Below are 19,931 nucleotides of genomic sequence, written 5' to 3'. Positions count from 1 at the left end.
AATATTCTAAATTACTAATTCTATTGGTCGGTATCTGTACAATATTCTAAGTTACTAATGCTATTGGTCGGTATCTGTACAATATTCTAAATTACTAATTCTATTGGTCGGTATCTGTACAATATTCTAAATTACTAATTCTATTGGTCGGTATCTGTACAATATTCTAAATTACTAATTCTATTGGTCAGTATCTGTACAATATTCTAAGTTACTAATTCTGTTGGTCAGTATCTGTACAATATTCTAAATTACTAATTCTGTTGCTCAGTATCTGTACAATATTCTAAATTACTAATTCTGTTGCTCGGTATCTGTACAATATTCTAAGTTACTAATTCTATTGGTCGGTATCTGTATAATATTCTAAATTGCTAATTCTGTTGGTTAGTATCTGTACAATATTCTAAATTACTAATTCTATTTGTCAGTATCTGTACAATATTCTAAATTACTAATTCTATTTGTCAGTATCTGTACAATATTCTAAATTGCTAATTCTGTTGGTCAGTATCTGTACAATATTCTAAATTGCTAATTCTGTTGGTCGGTATCTGTATAATATTCTAAATTACTAATTCTATTGGTCAGTATCTGTACAATATTCTAAATTACTAATTCTATTGGTCGGTATCTGTACAATATTCTAAATTACTAATTCAATTGGTCGGTATCTGTACAATATTCTAAGTTACTAATGTTATTGGTCGGTATCTGTACAATATTCTAAATTACTAATTCTATTGGTCAGTATCTGTACAATATTCTAAGTTACTAATTCTATTGGTCAGTATCTGTACAATATTCTAAGTTACTAATTCTATTGGTCAGTATCTGTACAATATTCTAAATTACTAATTTTTTTGGTCAGTATCTGTACAATATTCTAAATTACTAATTCTATTGGTCAGTATTTGTACAATATTCTAAGTTACTAATTCTATTGGTCAGTATCTGTACAATATTCTAAGTTACTAACTCTATTGGTCAGTATCTGTACAATATTCTAAATTACTAATTCTATTGGTCAGTATCTGTACAATATACTAAATTACTAATTCTATTGGTCAGTATCTGTACAATATTCTAAGCTACTAATGCTATTGGTCGGTATCTGTACAATATTCTAAATTACTAATTCCATTGGTCAGTATCTGTACAATATTCTAAGTTACTAATTCTGTTGGTCGGTATCTGTACAATATTCTAAGTTACTAATGGTATTGGTCGGTATCTGTACAATATTCTAAATTACTAATTCTATTGGTCGGGATCTGTACAATATTCTAAATTACTAATTCTATTGGTCGGGATCTGTACAATATTCTAAATTACTAATTCTATTGGTCGGTATCTGTACAATATTCTAAGTTACTAATTCTATTGGTCGGTATCTGTACAATATTCTAAGTTACTAATTGTATTGACATTAGATTTATAATTCAATTTTTTTAAACAGAGGCTACAAAGTTATTGGTGTTGATATTGGCTACAAAGTTATTGGTGTTAATATTTTTTACTTTACTTTTGAAGTTTCATAAACTTTCTCGTTGGACACAATGATTTTGTATTAACAAAAGTTAGTTACATTCTAGATTCAAAGAAATCTTGTTTATATAGCATTGTACATAGTTGTGTCATTGTATAAACCACTGGTACAGTTGTTGTGTCATTGTATAAACCACTGGTGCAGGGGATCTAAGGAGATATAGAACTTTAAAATGATTCAGGAAAACTTCAGTGTTTTGTTATTACTGATCAGAATTCTTCATTTTACATATCCAAACAGTTTCAACATATCTGATGCTCATAGAAGTAATCATCTGATATATAACATTGTCCACTTGAGTAAACTGGACTGAATTTATCTGGGTTTAGCTAAGCTTGGTGGCTTTAGTGTTGCTAGACCTTAAAAATTGTTCATAGAACTTGCACGTATTACAATGCTTATGATAGAACAGACAAAGTGAAAGATTACTTATCATTGGAAAAGTCATTAAATTATTTTAAATGTAACATTATTTTCTATTATTTCAAGATCAAAAGCTTAGTAACTACAAGCATGTTTACAATTACTTTTAACTTGCATTTTATAGTTCATAGAGTAAAATACATGTATATAGTTTCGGTTTGAATTTACTTGTTGGTAAGTTTACAGGTTTAATCATAAATAAAATCGGTTGTTGAAACAGGTGTGTAAAACCTGTAAATTGTAATAAAGAAAGACCTTATGCTTGAAATACACCATAATTTTTTGATGACTAGCTTCAAAGGTATTGTATTATATCATATATAAAATATTTTATTATAGTGTTTGTAGCACGTAAAATGTGAAATGCATCTCAGATTTTTTTTTCAACTTCAGCTGATGACAGAACATTACAAAAGTTTTATTCAGCTGGTACAAACAATGTAGTACTTTACAAAAGGTTTTATTTAGCTGGTACAAACAATGTAGTACTTTACAAACGGTTTTATTTAGCTGGTACAAACAACATAGTACAAACATGGTACAAACGATCGCAGTACTTTACAGAAGGTTTTATTCAACTGGTACAAACAATGTAGTACTTAACAAAAGGTTTTATTTAGCTGGTACAAACAACATAGTACTTTACAGAAAGTTTTATTCAACTGGTACAAACAACATAGTACTTTTATAAAAGGTTTTATTCAGCTGGTACAAACAACATAGTACAAACATGGTACAAACGATCGCAGTACTTAACAGAAGGTTTTATTCAACTGGTACAAACAACATAGTACTTTACAGAGAGTTTTATTCAACTGGTACAAACAACATAGTACTTTACAGAAGGTTTTATTCAACTGGTACAAACAACATAGTACTTTACAAAACGTTTTATTCAACTGGTACAAACAATGTAGTACTTAACAAAAGGTTTTATTTAGCTGGTACAAACAACATAGTACTTTACAGAAAGTTTTATTCAACTGGTACAAACAACATAGTACTTTTATAAAAGGTTTTATTCAGCTGGTACAAACAACATAGTACAAACATGGTACAAACGATCGCAGTACTTTACAGAAGGTTTTATTCAACTGGTACAAACAATGTAGTACTTAACAAAAGGTTTTATTTAGCTGGTACAAACAACATAGTACTTTACAGAAAGTTTTATTCAACTGGTACAAACAACATAGTACTTTTATAAAAGGTTTTATTCAGCTGGTACAAACAACATAGTACAAACATGGTACAAACGATCGCAGTAATTTTACAGAAGGTTTTATTCAACTGGTACAAACAATGTAGTAATTAACAAAAGGTTTTATTTAGCTGGTACAAACAACATAGTACTTTACAGAAAGTTTTATTCAACTGGTACAAACAACATAGTACTTTTATAAAAGGTTTTATTCAGCTGGTACAAACAACATAGTACAAACATGGTACAAACGATCGCAGTACTTAACAGAAGGTTTTAACAGAAGGTTTTATTCAACTGGTACAAACAACATAGTACTTTACAGAGGGTTTTATTCAACTGGTACAAACAACATAGTACTTTACAAAACGTTTTATTCAACTGGTACAAACAATGTAGTACTTAACAAAAGGTTTTATTTAGCTGGTACAAACAACAGTACTTTACAGAAAGTTTTATTCAACTGGTATAAACAATGTAGTACTTAACAAAAGGTTTTATTTAGCTGGTACAAACAACATAGTACTTTACAGAAAGTTTTATTCAACTGGTACAAACAACATAGTACTTTTATAAAAGGTTTTATTCAGCTGGTACAAACATGGTACAAACGATCGCAGTACTTAACAGAAGGTTTTATTCAACTGGTACAAACAACATAGTACTTTACAGAGGGTTTTATTCAACTGGTACAAACAACATAGTACTTTACAGAAGGTTTTATTCAACTGGTACAAACAACATAGTACTTTACAAAACGTTTTATTCAACTGGTACAAACAATGTAGTACTTAACAAAAGGTTTTATTTAGCTGGTACAAACAACAGTACTTTACAGAAAGTTTTATTCAACTGGTATAAACAATGTAGTACTTAACAAAAGGTTTTATTTAGCTGGTACAAACAACAGTACTTTACAGAAAGTTTTATTCAACTGGTATAAACAATGTAGTACTTAACAAAAGGTTTTATTTAGCTGGTACAAACAACAGTACTTTACAGAAAGTTTTATTCAACTGGTATAAACAATGTAGTACTTAACAAAAGGTTTTATTCAACTGGTACAAACAACAGTACTTTACAGAAAGTTTTATTCAACTGGTACAAACAACATAGTACTTAACAAAAGGTTTTATTCAACTGGTACAAACAACATAGTACTTTACAAAAGGTTTTATTCAGCTGGTACAAACAACATAGTACTTTACAAAAGGTTTTATTCAGCTGGTACAAACAACATAGTACTTTACAAAAGGTTTTATTCAACTGGTACAAACAACATAGTACTTTACAAAAGGTTTTATTCAGCTGGTACAAACAACATAGTACTTTACAAAAGGTTTTATTCAGCTGGTACAAATGACATAATACTTTACAAAAACTTTTATTCAACTGGTACAACAATGCTGTACTTCACAAATTGAGTTATTCAACTGGTGCATGTGAACTTATTTTACAAAATTGGTACAGTTACTTGATATGATAGGATTAGATTCTTTAAAAAGTAAACAAATCCTACCAGAAAACAGCAAGTCAAAATGTAGTAATAGCAGTTGTTGAAAGCAATATAAACGTTTTTTTCATGTGGGGTTTACTTAAAGCAAGTATCCTTTACTTTTCGTCACTAACAATGAAATGTAAGAATGTATCTCAGAACGGCTGGTATGGGTATTGACACTTTTATTGATAAGGAGAGAACAACGTTTCGACCTTCTTAGGTCATCTTTAGGTTAAGAAAGAAAGAGTTTGAATGTGACCGTTGACAGACACGTCTTAGGGACGAGAGTATAAATGGGTACGGGATTGTAGGGGGCGCTGCATTAAGATGTTAGGCTATTAATTAGTATAGGTATAAATAAATTTAAGGTTAGTATTTGTACTTGTTTGTTGGCTTTCTCATATATGTGTAGAAAATAGTTTTTATACATTCTGTGCAAACTGTAAATGAGGTTTGTTGTCCATTAGTATCTGTTTTCTCTCACTCTCCATCAACTTGTGTCTAGTCTACAAAACTTTGACACTGATCTACACTTAAATCGTGTAGTTTGTCTTTTAGCTAGTTGCACCTCAAAAAGTATTTGTAAAGACTTGTAAAAATACACGAAAGTATAGGTGAGATGTGAAGAGAAATATCCATTTTCGTAACAACATTATTTGTAACTTCCTTAAATTGGAGGACACGGCATTGATGTAACTGATACGCATGCTGCGTATCAGTTACATCATTAAATGAACGCTTCATAAAGGGTTCCCTCAAGCACATTTAGTGCTTCTAGAAAATAACACTTTCAACAGGTTGTAGGGTTACAATTTTAATAACAATTTGCAAAAAAAAAACAAAAAATCATAGTTGGGGTTTTGAGAAACCCAGTCTGAGAAAATATTTTAAGAGTCGTTTTAGTTTTGCCACATTATGAATCTCTGCTAGTGTGTAAAAGTTTGCTACAAAAGTTGTAATTTTATAAAGATCTCTTGTTTTAATGATACATATGTAAAGCTATCTAGAATATTTTATTAATTTGTCTTTAAAATAACATTTATATTAAGTACACATGAATGTTTGATTTGTTGTCAACAAATAAAATCTTCGTGAACTTTTAGATTTGTTGAGTGTATGGAATGTGGACGGAAACTTCATCAGATATGTGTTTTATATTATGAGAACATTTGGCCTGAAGGGTGAGTATTGGTGCAACATTACTATTTTTACTGTTTTTGTACAGTGTTGTGTTTTGTGTAAGAGAGAGATTGTTATGAGAGGTTTGATAATGTAATTGTGCAATAATCAAATAAATATTTGACCCAAACACAATAAAATATGCAGTTGTAATTTAGTCTTAGAAATTAAAACGTTTTTTTGGATAGTAAATGAAATAAATGTATACATTTCTACTGGGACTTGTGCATCATAAGCTATTACTGAGTGTGTTTGTTCATACACCTGTTTAAAAAGACGCATGCCTTTTGTTGTGTTATGTTTCTTTGAGGTATTGGGTCTATTAACTGACAGATTTGTCTTGTGGGAACTAGTTAGCTCTGTTTCTAAAGTTTATATTTGTCTTGTGGGAACTAGTAAGCTCTGTTTCTAAAGTCTATATTTGTCTTGTGGGAACTAGTAAGCTCTGTTTCTAAACTCTATATTTGTCTTGTAGGAACTAGTAAGCTCTGTTTCTAAACTCTATATTTGTCTTGTGGGAACTAGTAAGCTCTGTTTCTAAAGTCTATATTTGTCTTGTGGGAACTAGTAAGCTCTGTTTCTAAAGTCTATATTTGTCTTGTAGGAACTAGTAAGCTCTGAACTAGTAAGCTCTGTTTCTAAACTCTATATTTGTCTTGTGGGAACTAGTAAGCTCTGTTTCTAAACTCTATATTTCTCTTGTGGGAACTAGTAAGCTCTGTTTCTAAAGTCTATATTTGTCTTGTGGGAACTAGTAAGCTCTGTTTCTAAACTCTATATTTGTCTTGTGGGAACTAGTAAGCTCTGTTTCTAAACTCTATATTTGTCTTGTGGGAACTAGTAAGCTCTGTTTCTAAAGTCTATATTTGTCTTGTGGGAACTAGTAAGCTCTGTTTCTAAACTCTATATTTGTCTTGTAGTAAGATCTGTTTCTAAACTATATTTGTCTTGTGGGAACTAGTAAGCTCTGTTTCTAAACTCTGTTTCTAAACTCTATATTTGTCTTGTGGGAACTAGTAAGCTCTGTTTCTAAACTCTATATTTGTCTTGTGGGAACTAGTAAGCTCTGTTTCTAAACTCTATATTTGTCTTGTAGGAACTAGTAAGATCTGTTTCTAAACTCTATATTTGTCTTGTGGGAACTAGTAAGCTCTGTTTCTAAACTCTATATTTGTCTTGTGGGAACTAGTAAGCTCTGTTTCTAAACTCTATATTTGTCTTGTGGGAACTAGTAAGCTCTGTTTCTAAACTCTATATTTGTCTTGTGGGAACTAGTAAGCTCTGTTTCTAAACTCTATATTTGTCTTGTGGGAACTAGTAAGCTCTGTTTCTAAACTCTATATTTGTCTTGTGGGAACTAGTAAGCTCTGTTTCTAAACTCTATATTTGTGGGAACTAGTAAGCTCTGTTTCTAAAGTCTATATTTGTCTTGTGGGAACTAGTAAGCTCTGTTTCTAAAGTCTATATTTGTCTTGTGGGAACTAGTAAGCTCTGTTTCTAAAGTCTATATTTGTCTAAACTGTCTTGGGAACTAGTAAGCTCTGTTTCTAAACTCTATATTTGTCTTGTGGGAACTAGTAAGCTCTGTTTCTAAAGTCTATATTTGTCTTGTGGGAACTAGTAAGCTCTGTTTCTAAAGTCTATATTTGTCTTGTGGGAACTAGTAAGCTCTGTTTCTAAAGTCTATATTTGTCTTGTGGGAACTAGTAAGCTCTGTTTCTAAAGTCTATATTTGTCTTGTGGGAACTAGTAAGCTCTGTTTCTAAAGTCTATATTTGTCTTGTGGGAACTAGTAAGCTCTGTTTCTAAAGTCTATATTTGTCTTGTGGGAACTAGTAAGCTCTGTTTCTAAACTCTATATTTGTCTTGTGGGAACTAGTAAGCTCTGTTTCTAAACTCTATATTTGTCTTGTGGGAACTAGTAAGCTCTGTTTCTAAACTCTATATTTGTCTTGTGGGAACTAGTAAGCTGTTTCTAAACTCTATATTTGTCTTCTAAAGATCTATATTTTTGTCTTGTGGGAACTAGTAAGCTCTGTTTCTAAAGTCTATATTTGTCTTGTGGGAACTAGTAAGCTCTGTTTCTAAAGTCTATATTTGTCTTGTGGGAACTAGTAAGCTCTGTTTCTAAACTCTATATTTGTCTTGTGGGAACTAGTAAGCTCTGTTTCTAAACTCTATATTTGTCTTGTGGGAACTAGTAAGCTCTGTTTCTAAACTCTATATTTGTCTTGTGGGAACTAGTAAGCTCTGTTTCTAAACTAGTAAGCTCTGTTTCTAAACTCTATATTTGTCTATATTTGTCTATATTTGTGTGGGAACTAGTAAGCTCTGTTTCTAAAGTCTATATTTGTCTTGTGGGAACTAGTAAGCTCTGTTTCTAAAGCTCTATATTTGTCTTGTGGGAACTAGTAAGCTCTGTTTCTAAAGTCTATATTTGTCTTGTGGGAACTAGTAAGCTCTGTTTCTAAACTCTATATTTGTCTTGTGGGAACTAGTAAGCTCTGTTTCTAAAGTCTATATTTGTCTTGTGGGAACTAGTAAGCTCTGTTTCTAAACTCTATATTTGTCTTGTGGGAACTAGTAAGCTCTGTTTCTAAACTCTATATTTGTCTTGTGGGAACTAGTAAGCTCTGTTTCTAAAGTCTATATTTGTCTTGTGGGAACTAGTAAGCTCTGTTTCTAAAGTCTATATTTGTCTTGTGGGAACTAGTAAGCTCTGTTTCTAAACTCTATATTTGTCTTGTGGGAACTAGTAAGCTCTGTTTCTAAACTCTATATTTGTCTTGTGGGAACTAGTAAGCTCTGTTTCTAAAGTCTATATTTGTCTTGTGGGAACTAGTAAGCTCTGTTTCTAAACTCTATATTTGTCTTGTGGGAACTAGTAAGCTCTGTTTCTAAGCTCTATATTTGTCTTCTAGTAAGCTCTGTTTCTAAACTCTATATTTGTCTTGTGGGAACTAGTAAGCTCTGTTTCTAAAGTCTATATTTGTCTTGTGGGAACTAGTAAGCTCTGTTTCTAAAGTCTATATTTGTCTTGTGGGAACTAGTAAGCTCTGTTTCTAAAGTCTATATTTGTCTTGTGGGAACTAGTAAGCTCTGTTTCTAAACTCTATATTTGTCTTGTGGGACTAGTAAGCTCTGTTTCTAAAGTCTATATTTGTCTTGTGGGAACTAGTAAGCTCTGTTTCTAAACTCTATATTTGTCTTGTGGGAACTAGTAAGCTCTGTTTCTAAACTCTATATTTGTCTTGTGGGAACTAGTAAGCTCTGTTTCTAAACTCTATATTTGTCTTGTGGGAACTAGTAAGCTCTGTTTCTAAACTCTATATTTGTCTTGTGGGAACTAGTAAGCTCTGTTTCTAAACTCTATATTTGTCTTGTGGGAAACTAGTAAGCTCTGTTTCTAAAGTCTATATTTGTCTTGTGGGAACTAGTAAGCTCTGTTTCTAAACTCTATATTTGTCTTGTGGGAACTAGTAAGCTCTGTTTCTAAAGTCTATATTTGTCTTGTGGGAACTAGTAAGCTCTGTTTCTAAACTCTATATTTGTCTTGTGGGAACTAGTAAGCTCTGTTTCTAAACTCTATATTTGTCTTGTGGGAACTAGTAAGCTCTGTTTCTAAACTCTATATTTGTCTTGTGGGAACTAGTAAGCTCTGTTTCTAAAGTCTATATTTGTCTTGTGGGAACTAGTAAGCTCTGTTTCTAAAGTCTATATTTGTCTTGTGGGAACTAGTAAGCTCTGTTTCTAAACTCTATATTTGTCTTGTGGGAACTAGTAAGCTCTGTTTCTAAACTCTATATTTGTCTTGTGGGAACTAGTAAGCTCTGTTTCTAAACTCTATATTTGTCTTGTGGGAACTAGTAAGCTCTGTTTCTAAAGTCTATATTTGTCTTGTGGGAACTAGTAAGCTCTGTTTCTAAACTCTATATTTGTCTTGTGGGAACTAGTAAGCTCTGTTTCTAAACTCTATATTTGTCTTGTGGGAACTAGTAAGCTCTGTTTCTAAACTCTATATTTGTCTTGTGGGAACTAGTAAGCTCTGTTTCTAAACTCTATATTTGTCTTGTGGGAACTAGTAAGCTCTGTTTCTAAAGTCTATATTTGTCTTGTGGGAACTAGTAAGCTCTGTTTCTAAAGTCTATATTTGTCTTGTGGGAACTAGTAAGCTCTGTTTCTAAACTCTATATTTGTCTTGTGGGAACTAGTAAGCTCTGTTTCTAAAGTCTATATTTGTCTTGTGGGAACTAGTAAGCTCTGTTTCTAAACTCTATATTTGTCTTGTGGGAACTAGTAAGCTCTGTTTCTAAAGTCTATATTTGTCTTGTGGGAACTAGTAAGCTCTGTTTCTAAAGTCTATATTTGTCTTGTGGGAACTAGTAAGCTCTGTTTCTAAACTCTATATTTGTCTTGTGGGAACTAGTAAGCTCTGTTTCTAAAGTCTATATTTGTCTTGTGGGAACTAGTAAGCTCTGTTTCTAAAGTCTATATTTGTCTTGTGGGAACTAGTAAGCTCTGTTTCTAAAGTCTATATTTGTCTTGTGGGAACTAGTAAGCTCTGTTTCTAAAGTCTATATTTGTCTTGTGGGAACTAGTAAGCTCTGTTTCTAAAGTCTATATTTGTCTTGTGGGAACTAGTAAGCTCTGTTTCTAAACTCTATATTTGTCTTGTGGGAACTAGTAAGCTCTGTTTCTAAACTCTATATTTGTCTTGTGGGAACTAGTAAGCTCTGTTTCTAAACTCTATATTTGTCTTGTGGGAACTAGTAAGCTCTGTTTCTAAAGTCTATATTTGTCTTGTGGGAACTAGTAAGCTCTGTTTCTAAAGTCTATATTTGTCTTGTGGGAACTAGTAAGCTCTGTTTCTAAAGTCTATATTTGTCTTGTGGGAACTAGTAAGCTCTGTTTCTAAAGTCTATATTTGTCTTGTGGGAACTAGTAAGCTCTGTTTCTAAAGTCTATATTTGTCTTGTGGGAACTAGTAAGCTCTGTTTCTAAACTCTATATTTGTCTTGTGGGAACTAGTAAGCTCTGTTTCTAAAGTCTATATTTGTCTTGTGGGAACTAGTAAGCTCTGTTTCTAAACTCTATATTTGTCTTGTGGGAACTAGTAAGCTCTGTTTCTAAACTCTATATTTGTCTTGTGGGAACTAGTAAGCTCTGTTTCTAAAGTCTATATTTGTCTTGTGGGAACTAGTAAGCTCTGTTTCTAAAGTCTATATTTGTCTTGTGGGAACTAGTAAGCTCTGTTTCTAAAGTCTATATTTGTCTTGTGGGAACTAGTAAGCTCTGTTTCTAAACTCTATATTTGTCTTGTGGGAACTAGTAAGCTCTGTTTCTAAAGTCTATATTTGTCTTGTGGAACTAGTAAGCTCTGTTTCTAAACTCTATATTTGTCTTGTGGGAACTAGTAAGCTCTGTTTCTAAAGTCTATATTTGTCTTGTGGGAACTAGTAAGCTCTGTTTCTAAAGTCTATATTTGTCTTGTGGGTAAGCTCTGTTTCTAAACTCTATATTTGTCTTGTGGGAACTAGTAAGCTCTGTTTCTAAAGTCTATATTTGTCTTGTCTGTTTCTAAACTCTATATTTGTCTTGTGGGAACTAGTAAGCTCTGTTTCTAAACTCTATATTTGTCTTGTGGGAACTAGTAAGCTCTGTTTCTAAACTCTATATTTGTCTTGTGGGAACTAGTAAGCTCTGTTTCTAAAGTCTATATTTGTCTTGTGGGAACTAGTAAGCTCTGTTTCTAAAGTCTATATTTGTCTTGTGGGAACTAGTAAGCTCTGTTTCTAAAGTCTATATTTGTCTTGTGGGAACTAGTAAGCTCTGTTTCTAAAGTCTATATTTGTCTTGTGGGAACTAGTAAGCTCTGTTTCTAAAGTCTATATTTGTCTTGTGGGAACTAGTAAGCTCTGTTTCTAAACTCTATATTTGTCTTGTGGGAACTAGTAAGCTCTGTTTCTAAACTCTATATTTGTCTTGTGGGAACTAGTAAGCTCTGTTTCTAAACTCTATATTTGTCTTGTGGGAACTAGTAAGCTCTGTTTCTAAACTCTATATTTGTCTTGTGGGAACTAGTAAGCTCTGTTTCTAAACTCTATATTTGTCTTGTGGGAACTAGTAAGCTCTGTTTCTAAAGTCTATATTTGTCTTGTGGGAACTAGTAAGCTCTGTTTCTAAAGTCTATATTTGTCTTGTGGGAACTAGTAAGCTCTGTTTCTAAAGTCTATATTTGTCTTGTGGGAACTAGTAAGCTCTGTTTCTAAAGTCTATATTTGTCTTGTGGGAACTAGTAAGCTCTGTTTCTAAAGTCTATATTTGTCTTGTGGGAACTAGTAAGCTCTGTTTCTAAAGTCTATATTTGTCTTGTGGGAACTAGTAAGCTCTGTTTCTAAACTCTATATTTGTCTGGTGGGAACTAGTAAGCTCTGTTTCTAAAGTCTATATTTGTCTTGTGGGAACTAGTAAGCTCTGTTTCTAAACTCTATATTTGTCTTGTGGGAACTAGTAAGCTCTGTTTCTAAAGTCTATATTTGTCTTGTGGGAACTAGTAAGCTCTGTTTCTAAAGTCTATATTTGTCTTGTGGGAACTAGTAAGCTCTGTTTCTAAACTCTATATTTGTCTTGTGGGAACTAGTAAGCTCTGTTTCTAAAGTCTATATTTGTCTTGTGGGAACTAGTAAGCTCTGTTTCTAAAGTCTATATTTGTCTTGTGGGAACTAGTAAGCTCTGTTTCTAAAGTCTATATTTGTCTTGTGGGAACTAGTAAGCTCTGTTTCTAAAGTCTATATTTGTCTTGTGGGAACTAGTAAGCTCTGTTTCTAAACTCTATATTTGTCTTGTGGGAACTAGTAAGCTCTGTTTCTAAACTCTATATTTGTCTTGTGGGAACTAGTAAGCTCTGTTTCTAAACTCTATATTTGTCTTGTGGGAACTAGTAAGCTCTGTTTCTAAAGTCTATATTTGTCTTGTAGGAACTAGTAAGCTCTGTTTCTAAACTCTATATTTGTCTTGTGGGAACTAGTAAGCTCTGTTTCTAAAGTCTATATTTGTCTTGTGGGAACTAGTAAGCTCTGTTTCTAAAGTCTATATTTGTCTGTGGGAACTAGTAAGCTCTGTTTCTAAAGTCTATATTTGTCTTGTGGGAACTAGTAAGCTCTGTTTCTAAACTCTATATTTGTCTTGTGGGAACTAGTAAGCTCTGTTTCTAAAGTCTATATTTGTCTTGTGGAGAACTAGTAAGCTCTGTTTCTAAAGTCTATATTTGTCTTGTGGGAACTAGTAAGCTCTGTTTCTAAAGTCTATATTTGTCTTGTGAGAACTAGTAAGCTCTGTTTCTAAACTTTATATTTGTCTTGTGAGAACTAGTAAGCTCTGTTTCTAAACTCTATATTTGTCTTGTGGAACTAGTAAGATCTGTTTCTAAACTCTATATTTGTCTGGTGGGAACTAGTAAGCTCTGTTTCTAAACTCTATATTTGTCTGGTGGGAACTAGTAAGCTCTGTTTCTAAACTCTATATTTGTCTGGTGGGAACTAGTAAGCTCTGTTTCTAAAGTCTATATTTGTCTTGTGGGAACTAGTAAGCTCTGTTTCTAAAGTCTATATTTGTCTTGTGGGAACTAGTAAGCTCTGTTTCTAAAGTCTATATTTGTCTTGTGGGAACTAGTAAGCTCTGTTTCTAAACTCTATATTTGTCTTGTGGGAACTAGTAAGCTCTGTTTCTAAAGTCTATATTTGTCTTGTGGAACTAGTAAGCTCTGTTTCTAAACTCTATATTTGTCTTGTGGGAACTAGTAGCTCTGTTTCTAAACTCTATATTTGTCTTGTGGGAACTAGTAAGCTCTGTTTCTAAAGTCTATATTTCTCTTGTGGAACTAGTAAGCTCTGTTTCTAAAGTCTATATTTGTCTTGTGGGAACTAGTAAGCTCTGTTTCTAAAGTCTATATTTGTCTTGTGGGAACTAGTAAGCTCTGTTTCTAAAGTCTATATTTGTCTTGGGAACTAGTAAGCTCTGTTTCTAAACTCTATATTTGTCTGGTGGGAACTAGTAAGCTCTGTTTCTAAACTCTATATTTGTCTGGTGGGAACTAGTAAGCTCTGTTTCTAAAGTCTATATTTGTCTTGTGGGAACTAGTAAGCTCTGTTTCTAAAGTCTATATTTGTCTTGTGGGAACTAGTAAGCTCTGTTTCTAAAGTCTATATTTGTCTTGTGGAACTAGTAAGCTCTGTTTCTAAAGTCTATATTTGTCTTGTGGGAACTAGTAAGCTCTGTTTCTAAAGTCTATATTTGTCTTGTGGAACTAGTAAGCTCTGTTTCTAAAGTCTATATTTGTCTTGGGAACTAGTGCTCTGTTTCTAAACTCTATATTTTCTGGTGGGAACTAGTAGCTCTCTTTCTAAAGTCTATATTTGTCTTGGAACTAGTAAGATCTGTTTCACCTATTTGTCAGGAACTAGTAAGCCTGTTTCTAAACCTATATTTGTCTGGTGGGAACTAGTAAGCTCTGTTTCTAAAGTCTATATTTGTCTGGTGGAACTAGTAAGCTCTGTTTCTAAAGTCTATATTTGTCTTGTGGGAACTAGTAAGCCCTCTAAAGTCTATATTTGTCTCTGGAACTAGTAAGCTCTGTTTCTATCTATATTTGTCTCAGGAACTGGTAAGCCTCTGTTTCTAAAGTCTATTTTTCATCTTGTAAACTAGCTCTGTGTCTAAAGTCTATTCATCTAGAATTTTTGTTATTTTAAATGTATTTTTTTAATAATTTGTGTTTAAGATTCTGTGACTTCATCACTAACAACAGTAACTCATTTTTTCTGGAACAACCTGTAATCTGTTGGTAGTGAACAGTATTTAAACAAATTGGTAATTTCTGGAATAAACCTCTTTCTATGTCATATTCTCAGGATTAAAAATCTCTGTCATATTCTTTGGATTAAACCTCTTTCTATGTCGATTGTTAAAATTAAACCTCTTTCTATGTCATATTCTCAGGATTGAAACTTTCTATGTCAGTATTGTCAAAATTAAACCTCTTTCTATGTCATATTCTCTGGATTAAACCTCTTTCTGTGTCATATTTTCTGGATTAAACCTCTTTCTGTGTCATATTCTCTGGATTAAAACTTTCTATGTCATAATCTCAGGATTAAACCTTTCTGTGTCATATTTTCAGGATTAAACCTCTTTCTATGTCATATTTTCAGGATTAAACCTCTTTCTATGTCATATTTTCAGGATTAAACCTCTTTCTGTGTCATATTCTCTGAATTAAAACTTTCTATGTCATATTCTCTGGATTAAACCTTTGTGTCATATCCTCAGGATTAAACCTTTCTGTGTCATATTCTCAGGATTAAACCTCTTTCTATGTCATATTTTCAGGATTAAACCTCTTTCTATGTTATATTTTCAGGATTAAACCTCTTTCTATGTTATATTTTCAGGATTAAACCTTTTCTATATTTATATTTTCAGGATTAAACCTCTTTCTATGTCATATTTTCAGGATTAAACCTCTTTCTGTGTCATATTCTCAAGATTAAACCTCTTTCTATGTCATATTGTCAGGATTAAACCTTCTATGTTATATTTTCAGGATTAAACCTCTTTCTATGTCAAATTCTCAGGATTAAACCTCTTTCTATGTCATATTTTCAGGATTAAACCTCTTTCTATGTCAAATTCTCAGGATTAAACCTCTTTCTATGTCAAATTCTCAGGATTAAACATCTTTCTATGTCAAATTTTCAGGATTAAACCTCTTTCTATGTCAAATTCTCAGGATTAAACCTCTTTCTATGTCATATTTTCAGGATTAAACCTCTTTCTGTGTCATATTCTCTGGATTGAAACTTTCTATGTCAAATTCTCAGGATTAAACCTCTTTCTATGTCATATTCTCTGGATTAAACCTTTCTGTGTCATATTCTCAAGATTAAACCTCTTTCTATGTCATATTGTCAGGATTAAACCTTCTATGTTATATTTTCAGGATTAAACCTCTTTCTATGTCAAATTCTCAGGATTAAACCTCTTTCTATGTCATATTTTCAGGATTAAACCTCTTTCTATGTCTTATTTTCAGGATTAAACCTCTTTCTATGTCAAATTCTCAGGATTAAACCTCTTTCTATGTCAAATTCTCAGGATTAAACCTCTTTCTATGTTATATTTTCAGGATTAAACCTCTTTCTATGTTATATTTTCAGGATTAAACCTCTTTCTATGTTATATTTTCAGGATTAAACCTTTTTCAATGTATATTTTCAGGATTAAACCTCTTTCTATGTCATATTTTCAGGATTAAACCTCTTTCTGTGTCATATTCTCTGGATTAAAACTTTCTATGTCAAATTCTCAGGATTAAACCTCTTTCTATGTCATATTTCTCTGGATTAAACCTTTTGTGTCATATTCTTAAGATTAAACCTCTTTCTATGTCATATTGTCAGATTAAACCTTCTATGTTATATTTTCAGGATTAAACCTCTTTCTATGTCAAATTCTCAGGATTAAACCTCTTTCTATGTCATATTTTCAGGATTAAACCTCTTTCTATGTCTTATTTTCAGGATTAAACCTCTTTCTATGTCTTATTTTCAGGATTAAACCTCTTTCTATGTCAAATTCTCAGGATTAAACCTCTTTCTGTGTCAAATTTCTCAGGATTAAACCTCTTTCTATGTCAAATTCTCAGGATTAAACATCTTTCTATGTCAAATTCTCAGGATTAAACCTCTTTCTATGTCAAATTCTCAGGATTAAACCTCTTTCTATGTCATATTTTCAGGATTAAACCTCTTTCTATGTCATATTTTCAGGATTAAACCTCTTTCTATGTCATATTTTCAGGATTAAACCTCTTTCTATGTCATATTTTCAGGATTAAACCTCTTTCTATGTTATATTCTCTGGATTAAAACTTTCTATGTCATATTCTCTGGATTAAAACATTCTATGTCATATTCTCAGGATTAAAACTTTCTATGTCGATTGTCAAAATTAAACCTCTTTCTATGTCGTATTGTCAAAATTAAACCTCTTTCTATGTCATATTCTCTGGATTAAACCTCTTTCTGTGTCATATTTTCAGGATTAAACCTTTCTGTGTCATATTCTCAGGATTAAACCTTTCTGTGTCATATTCTCAGGATTAAACCTTTCTGTGTCATATTCTCAGGATTAAACCTTTCTGTGTCAAATTCTCAGGATTAAACCTTTCTATGTCAAATTTTTCAGGATTAAACATCTTTCTATATGGTATTGTCCACATTAAACCTCTTTCTGTGTCATAATCTAAGATTTCTGTATTGAAATTAGTATTGCAGAACTTTATTCTGAATCATTGTAGGGTAACTTGTATGGATAGATGAACAGCTATGTATGTATGTAACAAATAATTCAACTGGTTTGTTTCAGTTACTTTTAAAAAATCATAAGTTCATGTGAATGAAGAAAGGTCGTCAGATTAGCATACATAATGATAATTATATAATGAGTAACTGTACGTTCTGTGATGACGGATAACAAGAGAGTAACTCCATGGAACCATGGTGAAATTACATTTAAACACCAGTGTAATTGTTGTAAAGGTGAACATAGGTTGTAAGTTACAGGTTTGTTGAAAGTTGGTTAATATGAAGAGTGCTTTTGTATTTCAGGTTTGTTTGTGATAATTGTTTAAAAACTCAAGGAAAGAAGAGGAAGGAAAACAAGTTCACCAGTAAGAGTGAGTAAAGTTTTGTTGTTATTAAGATGAAAACTTTGTTGTAAGAGTGAGTAAAGTGTTGTTGTTATTAAGATGAAAACTTTGTTGTTGTAAGAGTGAGTAAAGAAAACTTTTTGTTGTTATTAAGATGAAAACTTTGTTGTAAGAGTTGAAGTAAGATGTGTTGAGTTTGTTGTTATTAAGATGAAAACTTTGTTGTAAGAGTGAGTAAAGTTTTGTTGTTATTAAGATGAAAACTTTTGTTGTAAGAGTGGAGTTTTGTTGTTATTATTAAGATGAAAACTTTGTTGTAAGAGGGAGTAAAGTTTGTTGTTATTAAGATGAAAACTTTGTTGTAAGAGTGAGTTAAGTTTGTTGTTATTAAGATGAAAACTTTGTTGTAAGAGAGAGTAAAGTTTATTGTTATTAAGATGAAAACTTTGTTGTAAGAGTGAGTAAAGTTTTAGTTGTTATTAATGAAGAAAACTTTGTTGTAAGATGAGTAAACTTGTTGTTATTGTAAGAGTGAGTAAAGTTTAGTTGTTATTAAGATGAAAACCTTGTTGTAAGAGTGAGTAAAGTTTAGTTGTTATTAAGATGAAAACTTTGTTGTAAGAGTGAAGTAAAGTTTGTTGTTATTAAGATGAAAACTTTGTTGTAAGAGTGAGTAAAGTTTGTTGTTATTAAGATGAAAACTTTGTTGTAAGAGTGAGTAAAGCCTAGTTGTTGTTATTAAGATGAAAACTCTTTGTTGTAAGAGTGAGTAAAGTTTAGTTGTTATTAAGATGAAAACTTTGTTGTAAGAGTGAGTAAAGTTTAGTTGTTATTAAGATGAAAACCTTTGTTTGTAAGAGTGAGTAAAGTGTTGTTGTTATTAAGATGAAAACCTTTGTTGTAAGAGTGAGTAAAGCCTTTGTTGTTATTAAGATGAAAACTTTGTTGTAAGAGTGAGTAAAGTTTTTTGTTATTAAGATGAAAACTTTGTTGTAAGAGTGGAGTAAAGTTTTGTTGTTATTAAGATGAAAACTTTTGTTGTAAGAGTCAAAAGTGTTGTTGTTATTAAGATGAAAACTTTGTTGTAAGAGTCAGTAAAGTGTTGTTATTAAGATGAAAACTTTTATTGTAAGAGTGAGTAAAGTGTTGTTGTTATTAAGATGAAAACTCTTTGTTGTAAGAGTGAGTAAAGTTTTGTTGTTATTAAGATTTGAAAACCTTTGTTGTAAGAGTCAGTAAAAGTTTGTTGTTATTAAGATGAAAACTTTGTTGTAAGAGTGAGTAAAAGTTTTGTTGTTATTAAGATGAAAACTTTGTTGTAAGAGTGGAGTGTGCTGTTGTTGTTATTAAGATGAAAACTTTGTTGTAAGAGTGAGTAAAGTGTTGTTGTTATTAAGATGAAAACTTTGTTGTAAGAGTGAGTAAAGTTTTGTTGTTATTAAGATGAAAACTTTGTTGTGTAAGTGGAGTTAAGTGAAAGTTTGTTGTTATTAAGATGAAAACTTTGTTGTAAGAGTGAGTAAAGTGTTGTTGTTATTAAGATGAAAAATTGAGATTAACCTTGTTGTAAGAGTGAGTAAGGTAAGTTGTTGTTATTAAGATGAAAACCTTTGTTGTAAGAGTGAGTAAAGTTTTGTTGTTATTAAGATGAAAACTTTGTTGTAAGAGTGAGTGAGTGTTATTAAGATGAAAACTTTGTTAAGATGAGTAAAGTGTTGTTGTTATTAAGATGAAAACTTTTGTTGAGTGAGAGTAAAGTGTTGTTGTTATTAAGATGAAAACCTTTGTTGTAAGAGTGAGTTAAGTTTTGTTGTTATTAAGATGAAAACCTTGTTGTAAGAGTGAGTTATTTTGTTGTTATTAAGATGAAAACTCTGTGTTGTAAGAGTGAGTTGAAGTTTGTTGTTATTAAGATGAAAACTTTGTTGTAAGAGTGAGTTAAGCCTTGTTGTTATTAAGATGAAAACTTTGTTGTAGAGGAGTAAAGTTTTGTTGTTATTAAGATGAAAACTTTTTGTAAGATAGTGAAGTTTTGTTGTTATTAAGATGAAAACTTTGTTGTAATTAAAGATGTTGAAAGATCTAAATTGATTGTAAGAGTGAGTAAGTTTTGTTGTTATTAAGATGAAAACTTTGTTAAAGAGTTAAAGTTTTGTTGTTAGATGAAAACCTTGCCATTGTTGTTAAGATGTCCGAGATGAAAAGTGTTGTTGTAAAGTTGTAAGAGTTGCCTTATTGTTATTAAGATGAAAACCTTTGTTGTAAGAGGAGTAAAGTTTTGTTGTTATTAAGATGAAAACTTTGTTGTAAGAGTGAGTAAAGTTTTGTTGTTATTAAGATGAAAACCTTGTTGTAAGAGTGAGTGTTTGTTGTT

At 31.6% G+C, this 19,931-nt stretch overlaps 1 protein-coding gene across 1 annotated transcript in view; it reads left to right on the top strand.

Annotated features, from left to right (window-relative positions):
• The window catches only part of LOC143228695 (histone lysine acetyltransferase CREBBP-like), a 35,651-nt gene extending 18,041 nt beyond the window's left edge, over positions 1-17,610 (top strand). The window contains exons 9-10 of the mRNA XM_076459963.1: positions 5,775-5,852; positions 17,517-17,610. Of these exons, the coding sequence (XP_076316078.1) occupies positions 5,775-5,852; positions 17,517-17,592 (154 nt within the window). The 3' untranslated portion in view covers positions 17,593-17,610. The remainder of the gene's footprint in view (positions 1-5,774; positions 5,853-17,516) is intronic.
• Positions 17,611-19,931: the final 2,321 nt, after the last annotated feature.

The sequence above is a fragment of the Tachypleus tridentatus genome, chromosome 10, assembly GCF_004210375.1.
Source record: "Tachypleus tridentatus isolate NWPU-2018 chromosome 10, ASM421037v1, whole genome shotgun sequence".
In the NCBI taxonomy this organism is placed as follows: domain Eukaryota; kingdom Metazoa; phylum Arthropoda; class Merostomata; order Xiphosura; family Limulidae; genus Tachypleus; species Tachypleus tridentatus.
The sequence above is the reverse complement of the archived record's forward strand: the minus strand, read 5'-3'. Positions and strand labels throughout refer to the sequence as shown.